Here is a 15,165-nt window from a genome sequence, read left to right as displayed (position 1 = left end):
TGAAACTTAAAAGAAATCAGAGGTTTACCTGGGCTGAAGCATTAAGAAGACCAGAGGAAGTACCTTCAGATTCAGGGTAAGTGATTTCAACAGCAAATTCAAAACCCAATGGGAGGTAACCAGTCATGAAGAAACTAGGAAAATAAATCCAGAATTATAGAAGCAATTACCTGAGGGATAGTACCACATGTTGAGGCAATCATTCCAGTTCTCAGGCCTATTCTAGTAATCAGATAACCGAATATTTTGAACTTAACATATGAAAGTAAGACCCTACTATTATTCACCAATCAGCCCAAGGACAGAAGAACTGAGAAATAAAGCAGTTCCTAAGTTTTTCTTTTTGTGAGAAAGATTTACCTCTAATTTATGAAGTCAATTGTCTTTCTAACTAAATAAAGGCACCTGGACTAAGAAAGATTTTTCCATTTTTCACTTATCATATATTTTTAGACTACTAAACTACCAAAAAAATTTTAAACTACTTTTTCTTTATTTCTAAATAATTATGCATTTACATGCACAGGATAGATTCTTATTTATTTATTTATTTGGCGGAGAGAGAGAGAGATGACAAGTAGGCAGAGAGGCAGGCTGAGGGAGAGGGGAAGCAGGCTCTCTGTTGAGCAGAGAGCCCAATGCGGGGCTCGATCCCAGGACCCTGAGATCATTACCTGAGCCGAAGGCAGAGGCTTAACCCACTGAACCATCCAGGCACCCAGATAGATTCTTTAAAGTTTAAAATATTACAAGACATTTGAATGAACTAAAAATTTACAACCACAGTAGTAATGCTTCAGAGTTGTAACAGCATGCTATCATTCCTCTTACATACACACACGCGTGCGCGCGCGCACACACACACGATGCTTACCCGAGTATCCCTCCAGTAACAAACACGATGATAATGTATCCAAGGTCCAACGTGAAAGTAAATACAACCATTCCCAAAAAAGACAAAATGTAAACTATCAGAGTAGTCTGTCTAGAACAAAAACAAAATTGTTAGTATTTTGCCTGATTTTCCTAGGTATATAAAAATCACGTTGCTAACTATTGCTCTGTCCATAGAGTAATAATCAGTTCCTTGGTTTTCAAGATTCGGGTTCCCTTGTATGGAGGATGTTTCCACCGAAGCATGGACTTTAAAGCCTACATTTAAGATTCAACAGCAGCAACCGACAAAACTCACACCATATCCAATGTTCAGACAGGAAGGAATATTCATGTGGATCCAATCACCTTTGTACCACCAAGTGGGAGAGCTTCCTGTCTGTAGCTCAAGACTGAGTTCAAATTCCACCTCTTCCAAATGCTCTTTCCTAACCACTGTGGCTTACAACATTGTCTCTACTTCCAAATTCCCTTATCAACTTAGAATCTATATAACTGTCACATGACAGACATCTATTGGGCGTAGGACATCTATCTTTAGCCTGTTCTATTCTTTTTTTTTTTTTTAATATGTATTTATTTGACAGAGATCACCAGTAGGCAGAGAGGCAGGTGGGGGGAGAAGGTAAGCAGGCTCCCTGCTGAGCAGAGAGCCCGATGCGGGACTCGATCCCAGGACCCTGAGATCATGACCTGAGCTGAAGGCAGAGGCTTAACCCACTGAGCCACCCAGGTGCCTCTAGTCTGTTCTTATTTTTCATGTATGAACGTTTTATTTTCCCCATTTAGACCACAAATATCTCAAGGACAGGGATGCTATATCACTATATCCCTAGCTGAACTACGGCCACAACACAAGTTTGATGAATGAATGGCAATTACTCTGAGGACAAAATCAGGACAACAAAGAAGACATTTCTATGCCTATCATGTTTTCTAATTGTAAAGTGGACCAAAGGCTAGTAATAACTTTAATCTTTTACATATGTTCCCTTTATCTACAGACTGAACGGTTTCACTGTAAGCTAGCATTTCACAATAGAAACCACAGCAAGTGCTGTGGGAGAGTTATCTTGGAGAATTTCACAATAAGGGGTCTTGGGAAGGGCTTACATAATGGTATTAAACATATGTTGGGCCTTGAAAGGTACATAGGATACACAGGTGACAATTCCATATTTCATTCATTTTATTGCATTCCACTTATTTGTCCATAGCTCCACTCATTTATTTCTCCCAAGCAGATGGGAAGATTCTGCCTGTTAAAAAATGTAGCTATTCTTGGCTTAGGGGCCCAAGATGGCAGCCTAGGAAGACCCTGAATGCATGTCCTCCCACAGACACAGAATCTACCTAGAAAACAATTCCTCCTGAAGAACTGAGGACTGAACAGCTTCTGCATAATAAAGGGTAGAGGGACCACACTGAGAGCAGCAGGAGAGCCAGACAGGGTGCCAGTGGGAAGCCCACTGCAGACCCAATGACCTGCGGTAGGAATGGATATCACTGGGCTGTCCCTGTGCAGATTCACCCACCCTGGGGCACAACAAAAACCAAAAACAGTGGTTTAAGGGGCAACTAGACTATGAGTGGAGGAAATCATTTATTAACCCTAGAATGTCTGCCAAACAGTGGGGAAACTGTTGGAACTCACTGTGGAGTTGGGGATGCTGGTGATAGCCGCTGTTTACAGTGACTCCTCGAAGCCACAGGTGGGAACAGAGTCCACTACCCCACACTAGCTCCATCTGTCCTGCAAGGGCAGCCCTCCCAGACTGCATCTGCTCCAGCTCAAGTCCTACCTGGGCAGCCCCGGTACAGAGCACCCCTGCTAGCACTCGCTCTACCTCTAGCCACCGCGCCAGGACAGCCAGGGCAGCCAGGGCACAGACTGTGTACGAGTGCCTCAGCCCCACACCCCCCCTCCTGCCCCGGCTCACACCTGTTCCAGGTCCAGCTACTCTGCCCCTGTGGACCTGGCTTGAAGCCCCTGGGACCATTGGGCCCAAATGTGCTCCAGCTCTAGCCATCCCACTAGGGTGGCCTCTGGCCTGGAGCACCCCAGGACCTCTGGCTTGGACCAAATCCAGCTCTAACTGATCAGCCAAAACAGCCGGGCACACAGCATCCACGGGGGTAGGTTCCTGCATAAGGCCATCCCTTCAAGACCAGAAGAGAGGGGCGCCTGGGTGGCTCAGTGGGTTAAAGCCTCTGCCTTCAGCTCAGATCATGATCTCAGGGTCCTGGGATCGAGCCCCGCATCGGACTCTCTGCTCCGCAGGGAGTCTGCTTCCCCCACCTCCCCGCCTGCTTCTCTGCCTACTCTGTCAAATAAACTAGTAAAATCTTTAAAAAAAAAAAAAGACCAGAATAGATACAAACCTCCAGTTATAAAATAAATAAGTCATGAGGATGAAAAGTATAGCACAGGGAATATAGTCAATAATGTTACAATCACTTTGTCTGGTGACAGACGGCAGCTACACTTACTGCGGGGAGCACTGAGTAAGGAAAATAATCATTCCCCTATGTTTATTACTGCAGCATCATCAGCATCATTTGCAATAGCCGAACTATGGAAGCAGCCCAGGTGCCCACCGATGATGAATGGATAAAGAAGATGTGGCATGTATATACGATGGAATATGATTCATCCATAAAAAATGAATGATCTTGCCATTTCCAACAACATGGACGATCTAGAGAACAGATCTAGCCATACGAAATAAGTCAGTCAGGGAAAGACAAATCCCATAGGATTTTAATCATATGTGGAATTTGAGAAACAAAACAAAGAAACAGAGGAAAACAAACAAAAGAGAGAGAAAACCAAGAAACAGACTCTTCACTACAGTTAACAAAGTGATGGTCACCAGCGGGAGACAGAGAGAGGACGTGTAGAACGAGAAGGGGATTGAGAGCACACTTCTCTCTCGAGCCCTGAGGAACCAGAATTATTGAATCACTATATTGTACACTTGAAATTAACACTGTATGGTAACTATACTGGAATGGAAAACTTAACTGAAAAGCGAAAATAGCTGTTGAATCACCATGCTGCACACCTACAACTAATAAAATATTGTACGTCAACTGTACTTCAAATTAAAAAAAAAAAACACTAAAACCAAAGAAAAAACCACTACCAACCCCCAGACGGCCCCTCCAATCACTGCTTCCCTGTCTCTGAGAGTAGCCACTATCTTGGCTTCGAACAATATAAATGAGCTTTATATGAATGGAGTCACACGTCATAAAAATATATATATACCTATTCTTTTAAGGCCCAGTGCAAAAGATGCTGCCCCTGAAATCCCTTTTCAGTCTCTTAGTTGTTATTCCTAAGTTCTTCTTTTGTATTAGCATTTTGATTATATAAATGTATAATTAATACTGTATTTTCATCTTATATATTATAGTATAGTTAAGTGGTGTTATAGTATGGGGCACTTTAGGCAAAAAGACTTTTAAAGACTTTTTTCCAAGATTGTATTTATGTATGTACGTGTGTATGTATTTATATTATTTTTTTGTTTTTAAGTAAACTCTATACCCAACATGGGGCTTGAACTCATGACGCTGAGATCAAGAATTTCATGCTCTATCAACAAAACCAGCCAAGCACTCCTAGGCAACATGCCTAGGAGTTTACCAAAATGCTCAATAACAATTTTTTGGTAGGAAAGACAACTTTTTGTTTACTTGTTTTTAAGCTTACAACATGAGAAAAGAACAGGATAAAGTTTCTGTCAGAAGTCAAATATTTCTCAGAAAGGACTTTTACAGAATAGCAATCATCCCTCCTAAAGACATATGTGTGCACAATTATTATTGGAGGGGAAGAAGCTTCATAAGGTATCCAAATTCTCAAAGTTAAAGTATGACCGATAAAATAAGACAAATACAGACTTCATTCAGAAGTGAAGGGAATCTAAGAATGTCTAGAATCCAAGTCTTTTAGTAATAAAAACACTTTTATTTATTTATTTATTTTTTAAAGATTTTATTTATTTATTTGACAGACAGAGATCACAAGTAGGCAGAGAGGCTGGCAGAGAAAGGAGGAGGAAGCAGGCTCCCCGCGGAGCAGAGAGCCCGATGCGGGGCTCGATCCCAGGACCCTGGGATCATGACCTGAGCCGAAGGCAGAGGCTTTAGCCCACTGAGCCACCCAGGTGCCCCAATAATAACACTTTTAAAATTTCTTAAAATAAGAAACAAAGTTTCCATTAAACCCCAAATACCCTAGGTTGTATGCCCTACATTTACCTACTATCACTTACTTGTATGTTTTGGTATGATCTAGCCACAAGCCACAAAGAATAGAGCCCACCATTCCAGCCACTACCAATGTTAGCCCAATTCTTCCAGCATTGATTTCTTCTCCCTTTAAAAAATGTTTCATAAGAAGTTAATCAGATACTTCCAATTCAAATAGATCTTTCACACTCTTATACCTTGCACAGTCAATAGAAATAATCAGATAAAATTAAGCATACAATATAGTAGGAAGTTTAGTACATCTGTTAGGGTGAAGGGGTTGGGGGGCTGGTAAAGCACATATCAAGTACATTCTGTTTTCAAACCAGAAAAAAAAGAATACCTAAAATGTGGGAGAAATAAAAGAAATTTTTTTTGAACCTCCATGGTTAGAAAGTGCAATGATTTTTGTTAGAATTCTCATGTAATTCACAGAAGTCTGAGAAGCAGATTAATCTGATAGTTTTTTATATTACAACTGCTTTCTCTTTTCAAAAGCAAAGACAGGTCACAGCTTAATATTTACTTCTTTATATTTGGGTTGGTTTCCTTTAAAATTGTGTTTTTTTCCCATATAACCAGTCACATTTCTTTTAAAAAGTACTGAAAAAGACTTGGGTATTGTCACAGCAATCATACCTTCCACTTTCCATTTTGTGTGTTTTAAAAATTGGATTAAACGTATTCTCAATTAAAACAAATGAGAATCTTTTAAAGCAACAAGGTCATAAATCTTTTTTTAAGATTGTATTTTTAAGTAATCCCATGTGGAGCTTGAACCTACGATCCTGAGATCAAGAGTCGCATGTTCCACCAACTGAGCGAGCCACACCCCAATAAATCTTTAATCTTATGATCATGTTAACAGGAATGACATTGTTTAAGAAACACTCTTGGCCAGGGGCATGACACAGTACAGACAGAAACTCACCTTATAATATGTCAGTATCATTTGATTTAATAATGTTGAGACTGAGTAAAATGCTCCCGTTATGATACCTACAATAATAAACAGGAAAATTATAAATGTACCATTTACTAGATGATACGAGTACTCCGGGACAAGGGTGAATATAGAACACGTTTCTCACACAGCTGCCAGAGAAAATGAAAAATTCTTGCCATTCCCTTTCAGACGATGGAATGATCAATTTAACATCTGAACTTACTAGAGATTACAATGGCAAAATTCTGTCATTACACCATTTATTATTATTTAGACTCAGATGTGCCAACCATAACTCCTATGTGTGTGCAGAACACTGTACACAGCCATGAAGCCCTGAACGGATTGTTCACTGAGCTCCTACAACGTACCCACGCTCATGAATGTTCATTCATGAGACCGAAACCCTGCCTCAGAAACCTCACCCCTGCATTCGCAACTTCAAGGTGACCGGTAAGAAAATATTAATTAGAGAATATTTAAAAAGGAAAAATAAAAAACAGTTATCAGAAAGCATGTGACTGGGTTTGAATCCTGCTGATTCCTGGCACGTTTGTAGGACTTTAGGTAAGCTTCTTAATCTAGTGAGACTTAAGTTTATTCTTTCTTTCTTTATTATTAAATATTTCAAGCATAGAAAACAATGTACCTCTTTCTCAGAGGTAACACTGATCCTCATGTTAGTGCTTATCATTTTATTTTGTTTACTTTTTAAAAAAAATATTATTTATTGATTTGCAGGGCACCTGAGTGGCTCAGTGGGTTAAGCATCTGTCTTCACCTCAGGTCATGATCCCAGGATCCTGGGATTGAGCCAGATCGGGCTCCCTGCTCAGCAGGGAGTCTGCTTCTCCCTCTCCCACTGCCCCTGCTAGTGTTCCCTCTCTGTCAAATAAATAAAATTTTTAAAAAAAAAGATTTTATTTATTTATTTGACAGAGAGAGATCACAAGAAGGCAGAGAGGCAGGCAGAGAGAGAAGGAAGCAGGCTCCCTGCTGAGCAGAGAGCCCGATGCGGGGCTCGATCCCAGGACTCTGAGATCATGACCTGAGCCAAAGGCAGAGGCTTAACCCACTTAGCCACCCAGGCGCCCCAAATAAATAAAATCTTAAAAAAAAAAAAAAAAGGATTTATTTGTTGATTTTAGAGATAGCACATGAGTGGGTAGGAGTGGGGGGAGGGCGCAGACTCCCCACTGAATGGGGAGCCTAACCCAGGGCTCGATCTTAGGACCCTGAGATCATGACCTGAGCCAAAACAGAGTCAGACGCATTACAGAGCCACCCAGGTCCCCCAGTGCTTATCATTTTAGATATTACAATATATGTGTAACTCTAAATAACAATTAGAATGATTTTGCATGTGATTGAACTTTATATAAATATATTATTTGTATCTATCTGTAGCTTGCTCTTATCATTTAATATTACGGTTTTGAGATTTATCTGAGTCAATACTTTAAATTCTAGTTCATTAATTTTCTCTACTATAGGATAATCCATTATGTGAATATACTTCAATTTAATTATCTCCTGGCCAGTCAATAGACACTTAAGACTTTTTCCAGTTTTTCACTATTTAAAATGATATTGCAATGAATATTACGTTTTTGTTATTGTATACAAGGGTTTCTCTAAGTATATACCTAGGAGTAGAACAACTGTTTTTCTGGGTATAGTCAAATTGTTCTTCAAAATAGTTGTACTGGTTTATACTACCAGCAGAGTTCCTCTACTTCACATTCTTGCCATATATATTTTTATCAAACTAAAACACATTTTCTTTGCCAATCTGAATGCAGGTGTACTGTGTCTTACTCTGGTTTTGACTGGCATTTCCTTGATTACGTAGTAAGTAGTAAGGTTAAGTAGTAAGGTTCAGCATCATATATGAGCCATATGCAAACACATAAATGCTTTCTGGTTTCCTTAACTTCTTTGCCCTTTTCTTACTGAGCAGTAGGAGTTATTTCTACAGTGTAGGTACTAAGCCTTTGTTGGTTATATGCACCACATTTTCTCATAGTCTATGTCCTGCCTTTTCACTGTTTATGGTGTTTTTTTAGAAAAGATCATTAACTTTATTTTTTGAGAGAGAGAGAGAGAGAATGTGCATAAAGGGTGGGAAGGGGCACAGGGAGAGAGTTAGAGACTCTTAAGTGGGCTCTATGCCTGGTGTGAGCCCCACAGGGGGCTTGATCTCATGACCCTGAGATCATGACCTGAGTTGTGAAATCAAGAATCAGACGCTGAAGTGACTAAGCCACCCAGGGACCCCTAAAAGACCATTATCTTAATTTAATCATATTTACCAATCTTTTCCTTTAGGGTTTATGTGTGTTTTGTTTATTTATTAAGACTTTATTTTTAAGTAATCTCTACATCCAATGTGGGACTTGAAGTCTCAACCCCAAGATTAAGAGTCATAGGCTCTATCGACTGAGCCAGCCAGGCATCCCTTCTCTTTGTTATATTAAGAAATTCTTTCTTAAAAAAAAAAAAAAAAAAAGGTTTTATTTAGTTATTTAAGAGAGAATGAGTGAGTGAGTGAGAGAGAGAGAGAGAGAGAGCACAAGCAGGGGGAGGGGCTGAGGGAGAGGGAGAAGCAGATTCCTCTGCTGAGCAGGGAGCCCAAGGTGGGGATCAATCCCAGGACTGGGGGATCCTGACATGAGCCTAAGGCAGACGCTTAACTGACTGAGCCACCCAGGCATCCCGAGAAATTCTTTTAAGAATATTAAAGCCGATTTCCTTTCTTAGAACTTGAAAGTTCTAATTTTCACCCTTTGGTCTTTAATCCATTGCAATTCATTTTTTTCATGGTATGCTATAGAGAGCTAATTTTTTTTCCCCATATCCCAGATGGATAATCAATTATCCCAGGACAATTTACTATATGGTTTCTCTTATACAAAACACCTAGTTTTCATATCTGAACGTTCTGGTCTTTAGAGCTGTTTGCGAATATAGCAGGCCTCTCTTACCTGCAAGGGATTTGTTCCAAGTCGCCCAGAGGATGCCTGAAACTGCAGATAGTACCAAACCCTACATATACCATGTTTTTTCCTGTATATACATATATACATTCATGTGGTAAAGTTTAATTATAAATCAGGCACGGTAGAGATCAACAACAATAATAAAACAGAAAAACTACAACAATATGCAGTAATAGAAGTTAGGTAAATGTGGTCTCTCTTTCTCTCTCAAAATCTTATCATACTGTATTTTTCTTTTAATTGTGATGATGTGAGATGACGAAGTACCTACATGATGAGATGAAGTGGGGTGAATGGCCTAAACCGTGTGACGCGGGGTGAGGCTCGTGCTGACCCCCTGCGACAGGTCAGAAGGAGGAGCATGTGCTCCCTGACTGTGCCGGTCGGGGAGCTGAAACCAGAGTGACCAGGTCACTGAAACCAGAGAAAGTGACATTAGGAACGAGAGGATCACTGCATTCTAGTTTTTCTCCTTCTAGACACTCAGGGCCATGGCCACATGACGTTCAATGTGACTGAAAGTGACCTGTCCCACTTGCTGCCCTAGCGATCCTATCAGCGTGTGCCAAGATGTCATTCTGGATCCCTGAGTCAACTCTGGGGAGCAGCACCTTGCTGTCAACTTGCCCTGAACATGCAGCACCGATAACTGAATTTTTGACATGTTTGGCCACTGAGAATCTTCGTTAGCAGAACTTCACGGCCGTCATACAAACCGGCCTGCACATGCATACAGAGAGCAGGTCACTGGGATCTCTGCTCTGTTCTAGTAACCGAATAGTCTATCCCTAGACTATACACCTATACACGGCATCTTAATTACCACCGCTTTATACATCCTGGTGTCTGAGATGTGTCCTGCACCTTGTTCTTCACTGACATTATCTTTGTCGTCCTTGGCCCTGACTTCTCTCTCAGGCATTTGACCATTGGTCAAGTTCCCTTACGAGCCCTGTTGAAATGGGAGATTATAGGATGAGACATAGAGCTGTGTAAAGATCGTATCGAAGGACCCTGAGTAACTGGCTTTTGCTGCTCACTTCCACTGAGCTCCGATGCATAAAGGGACACAGCGTGGTTAGCCTGGGGAGGCCCAGGAAGACTGGCCTGAGGGGACTTCCCTGTGCTGCACCTTCCACGGATCTTGGATCTATTCCAGACGGAGTAAAGATAGCAAGAGTCAGGATAGAGGATCATAAGAGCAAGAAATACTGTGATCTGAGCCTAGATTATTTGTCTGCATTTCAGATCGCAAACAGCACAAGTGGCAGAGTGAAGGAACACGTTTTCTCCAAACAGCCTCACCGCAAGAAAATGTTGTCTAGACTCTTTGGTTCCTAAGTTTGGGACACTGTATATAATCCTGAAAACTTGACCTAGGAATATAGTCCCTATCCCAGGCTATCCCAGGAGCAAGTCTGCTCCAACTTTATATATAATACCAGTCATGGAGGGAGACAGGGGCCCCGTCAAAAGGTGCGACGTGACTCACTCATTTAAAACCATGATCCCTAACTAGCTACCCCTTCAGTGAAGAAAACAAGCTTGAGAACATTTTCCAACTCTCCTGGGGAATATTACCAAACTCTCCACAGTGTTTCTCAATGCCTTCTTCCTGCCTTTTGTTTTGTTTTGTTTTGTTTTAAAGATTTAATTATTTATATTAGAGAGTAAGTGAGGCAAACATTAAGCCAGCTCTTGTAGGACTGCTTAAGGGAAAAAAAGGAGCACATTTCAGGTAAAAGGAATAATGGCACAAAATTACAGAGACTAGAATTTATGGCCTATGAGCCTGTGGAGGCACGTGTGTGTGTGTGTGTGTGTCTGCGTGCGTGTGTGTGTGTGTGTCTGCGTGTGTGTGTGTCTGTGACAAGAGGCTGGTTATAAATTGGCTCAAAGAAAGTCTTATCTCAGGAGACAGTGAGAACAGAAGGAGGGTAGGAATCTTTCTTCCTTAAACCACAGGCTACAAAGATGAATTTGCTCTTACGGATAATAATCACCCACTGTTATTTTCTTTACTTCCTAGTTATGTGTTTTAGGTTTAAGCTAACCAGTGGAGGTAACCATGAAAATTAAGAAAAGGCACTATGGCATTCTGAAATATTTAATGGGGATAGGATATAGCATCCGGGATTAACTTAAAAATATTCCAGGGAAGGGGCCCCTGGGTGGCTCAGTGGGTTAAGCCTCTGCCTTGGGCTCAGGTCATGATCTCAGGGTCCTGGGATCCAGCCCCCCATCAGGCTCTCTGCTCAGTGGGGAGCCTGCTTCCCCCTCCCCCTCTGCCTGCCTCTCTGTCTACTGTAATCTCTCTCTCTCTGTCAAATAAATAAATAAAATCTTTTTTTAAAAAAGATGTGCTTTTTTTTTTTTTAAAGATTTTATTTATTTATTTGGACAGACAGAGATCACAAGCAGGCACAGAGGCAGGCAGAGAGAGAGAGGAGGAAGCAGGCTCCCTGCTGGGCAGAGAGCCCAATGCAGGGCTCGATCCCAGGACCCTGAGATCATGACCTGAGCCCAAGGCAGAGGCTTTAACCCAATGAGCCACCCTAAATAAATAAAATCTTAAAAGAAAAATATTCCAGGGAAGAAAAATTTTAGGAAAAAGGTAGAGGGAAAAGATAGAGCAAGAATAGTGAAATGCTGGTAATTACAGCTGGATGATCATCAGGGCATAGGAATTCACTATATTAAATGTTCTACTTTTGTGCTCAACTATTTTCACTGAAAAAGAAAAAAAGGAGAAAAAGATGAAGTAATCCTGATAAAAGGGTGAGTGAGAGTTTAGGTCAGGGCATAATTTGTTACGACTCGTACAACAGTTATGTAACTACAGTGCACACTCCCAAAAAGCTGTCAAGAAGAGAAAAAACAGCGGAGAGTGACTTCTGAAGACAAGTAAGACAGAAATAGGGGGTGTTGGCAGCTCTTATAAATGGTGTTGATATAAAAAACAAACTGTCAGCAAACTCCGAAGGGAACCAAATGGGTTGGTGTCTGCAGTCAAAGCTACAGCGTCAGGGTGAGTATCCGTCAGTTACCCTGAAATATCTAGAAGGATATGGACATTGGAAAGGGTTATTGCTATGATGAGTGCTGTGAAATGTGTAGACCTGGCGATTCACAGACCTGTACCCCTGGGGATAAAAACACATTATATGTTTATTAAAATAAATAAATTAATTAATTAAAAAAAAAAAGAATTGTTTTTCAAGTTTGAACTGGTTAAGGTGATCGCATGAATGTCTAGTATTGACCCCGAGTAGTCAAAATAGATGCCACTTTGCACACAGGCAGGGAAAGGGATTATTGATGACATTTCCCACATGATTAAGGCAGTTCATAAAGGACTTAAAATACTCAGTGAAAACTCAAAAAAGAAGACAGTGCTTGTCTGTTTGAGATCTATTATATTTTATTTTAAAAACATAAGAAGGGGCGGCTGGGTGGCTCAGTGGGTTAAAGCCTCTTCCTTCGGCTCAGGTCATGATCCCAGGGTCCTGGGATCAAGCCCCGCATTGGGCTCTCTGCTCAGCAGGGAGCCTGCTTCCCCCGCCCCCGCCTTCCTTTCTGCCTACTTGTGATCTCTGTCTGTCAAATAAATGAATAAAATCTTAAAAAAAATTAAAACATAAGAAATTAGATTGAGGGGTGCCTGGGTGGCTCAGTCATTAAGCATCTGCATTTGGCTCAGGTTCAGATCCCAGGGTTCTGGGATCAGGTCCCCCATCAGGCTCCCTGCTCGGCGGGATGCCTGCTCCTCCCTCTCCCACTCCCTTTGCTTGTGTTCCCTTTCTCGCTATGTCTCTGTCAAATAAATTAAAAAAAAAAAATCTTTAAAAAGAAAAGAAAAGAAATTAGATCAAGAAATTATTAAGAAATTAGGTTAAGAAATTATGAAGAAAATCCATCTTGAAGTTTTTGCTTTTAGTTCTAAATTTAAGTTTATGACTATGCCATCATTATTTTTGTAGTTAACAAACTTCTCATTAATTATAGCTCAAACCACTAGATTAAATGAAAAGAATCTACAATGCTCAGTTTTGTTTTGTTTTGTTTTCAAAGATTTTTATTTATTTATTTGAGAGAGAGAGAGAGAGAGCATGAGAGGGGAGAAGGTCAGAGGGACAAACAGACTCCCCATGGAGCTGGGAGCCCTATGCGGGACTCGATCCTGGGACTCCGGGATCATGACCTGAGTCGAAGGCAGTCGCTTAACCAACTGAGCCACCTCATTGTAGGGGTGCCTACAATGCTCAGTTTTATATAGAAATCAAAGAAAGTAAAAGAAAACCACTTACCGTAAGAGATCAACAGAAGGACAAAAGGAATGTTTTTAAATAGGTTCCTTATTGATTTCTTATAGGAGTACTCAGCACAGGGGCTTTTTTGAAGAACTGCTTGCGCCTGGCTTGGTGGATACTGAGGTTTTTCTTTGAATGCTGGAAACACACATGGAAAGGTAATTAAATACATGGTCTTCCTTACTGAGCAAACTAAATCCATTTAAGCTTAAAGAGGTAGTTAAAGTCATAGATCGTGCCTTTCATTTTCATTAATTTCTGAAGAATATCCTCCCAGTCTTCTGAAACGGACTCCGACTCGGAGATCTGGCCAATTCACATAACTGCAAAACCATCAGTAATATGTCACAACCTTGCCCACTCAGTTAAGCAAGATTAATTTATATTCTAGTAGTATTCAACAATTCCATTTCTATACTTACTTCAATTTGTAACTACAAGTAACATCTGATATAAGCAAACCAATATGTTACTGACTTTTTAGAGGACTGTCTTGAGTTAGTATCTGTTTTCTTCTAATATTTGATACAATAATTACACCTCTAGAACTGAAAAGGTCCAGGTGGATTCATGGGAGCAGAGCTCACTGAAACATCGATTAATTAGGATATACTGAAAATGCATCAAACTAAAACAGACTTCTATTTTTACAAGTGTCATAAGTAATTCAAGAGGGTACATACTCATGAATATTTGTTTTTGAATGTCCTTGTATCAGAAGACTGGTAGACATAAACTGTTAAAGTTGTTACAATCTCTTCTCTTCTGTTCACATTATCTGTTCCTTGCTGTTGAGGACGTCCTGTTGCGGACGCCTGTGGTCCTTCCCTGAAAGTCTCTTTGGGTCCTAGTTAAGAGATATCTCTTTTTCCTAACAGTGGTAATACACAACTCACTTGGTTATAAAACAAAGTTTCAGAATGTAACTACAAGGTAGTCATGGGGATTTGGTGAGTCGTCAATCTCTTACTATGTTCTTATTTACTCGTAAAGTAAGTATAAATGGCTCAGATTTGAATTCAAATGCAAAGAGAAAACAATTTGGATTAGTCTTCAGCTTCGTTGAATTTATTTTCTGAAGATGTGATAGCATTTGGTTTCAGGTAGTCATCTGCCCTGTTGAACAAAATTAGGCTCGCATCTATCAGCTACACAATACACTAAAGCTGGGTTTCAGTCTATAGGAAGAAAAAGAAACAGAGGAACATAAAACTACTGGTCCATGACTCTGTTTCCTTTGCGTTGCTTCCTTCAAAAGATGAAATATGGCTTTTTCTTTCCTTTGAAACTAAAAAGCGGTAGACTTCTTCTTTCTTCTTCCCACCAAAAACTGTATGCCAATAAAATAATTAACTACGGGAGCCCCTGGCTGTCTGAGTCGGTAGAGCATGCAACTCTTGATCTTGGGGTCATGAGTTCAAGCCCCACACTGGGCAGAGAGCTTACATTAATAATAATAATAATAATAATAATAATAATAATAATAGGATCACCTGGGTGGCTCACTGGGTTAAAGCCTCTGACTTCGGCTCAGGTCATGATCCCAGGGTCCTGGGATCGAGCCCTGCACATCGGGCTCTCTCCTTGGCAGGGAACCTGCTTCCCTTCTTCTCTCTGCCTGCCTCTCTGCCTACTTATGATCTCTGTCTGTCAAATAAATAAATAAAATCTTTTAAAAAATAATAATAATACCATTCAAGCAGTTATTCTCCAAAGTAGCCAAAGGATTTTGGGGCACCACCTTCAAACTATTTCT

General features: G+C 40.5%; 1 protein-coding gene across 9 annotated transcripts in view; it reads right to left on the bottom strand.

Annotated features, from left to right (window-relative positions):
• Positions 1-15,165, bottom strand: part of FLVCR1 (FLVCR heme transporter 1) — a 40,913-nt gene that overhangs the window by 16,075 nt on the left and 9,673 nt on the right. For all 9 annotated transcript variants that reach the window (XR_004279904.1, XR_004279905.1, XR_004279907.1 and 6 more), the window contains exons 3-7: positions 13,407-13,547; positions 6,086-6,153; positions 5,178-5,281; positions 875-985; positions 29-134 (exon numbers count right to left, since the gene is read on the bottom strand). Coding sequence is in view for 1 of the 9 variants with exons in the window: in XM_032316999.1 (XP_032172890.1) it covers positions 29-134; positions 875-985; positions 5,178-5,281; positions 6,086-6,153; positions 13,407-13,547 (530 nt within the window). In the remaining 8 variants the exon portion in view is untranslated. The remainder of the gene's footprint in view (positions 1-28; positions 135-874; positions 986-5,177; positions 5,282-6,085; positions 6,154-13,406; positions 13,548-15,165) is intronic.

Source organism: Mustela erminea, chromosome 17, assembly GCF_009829155.1.
Source record: "Mustela erminea isolate mMusErm1 chromosome 17, mMusErm1.Pri, whole genome shotgun sequence".
NCBI classification, from domain to species: Eukaryota; Metazoa; Chordata; class Mammalia; order Carnivora; family Mustelidae; genus Mustela; species Mustela erminea.
This window is presented reverse-complemented; position numbering and strand designations above follow the sequence as displayed.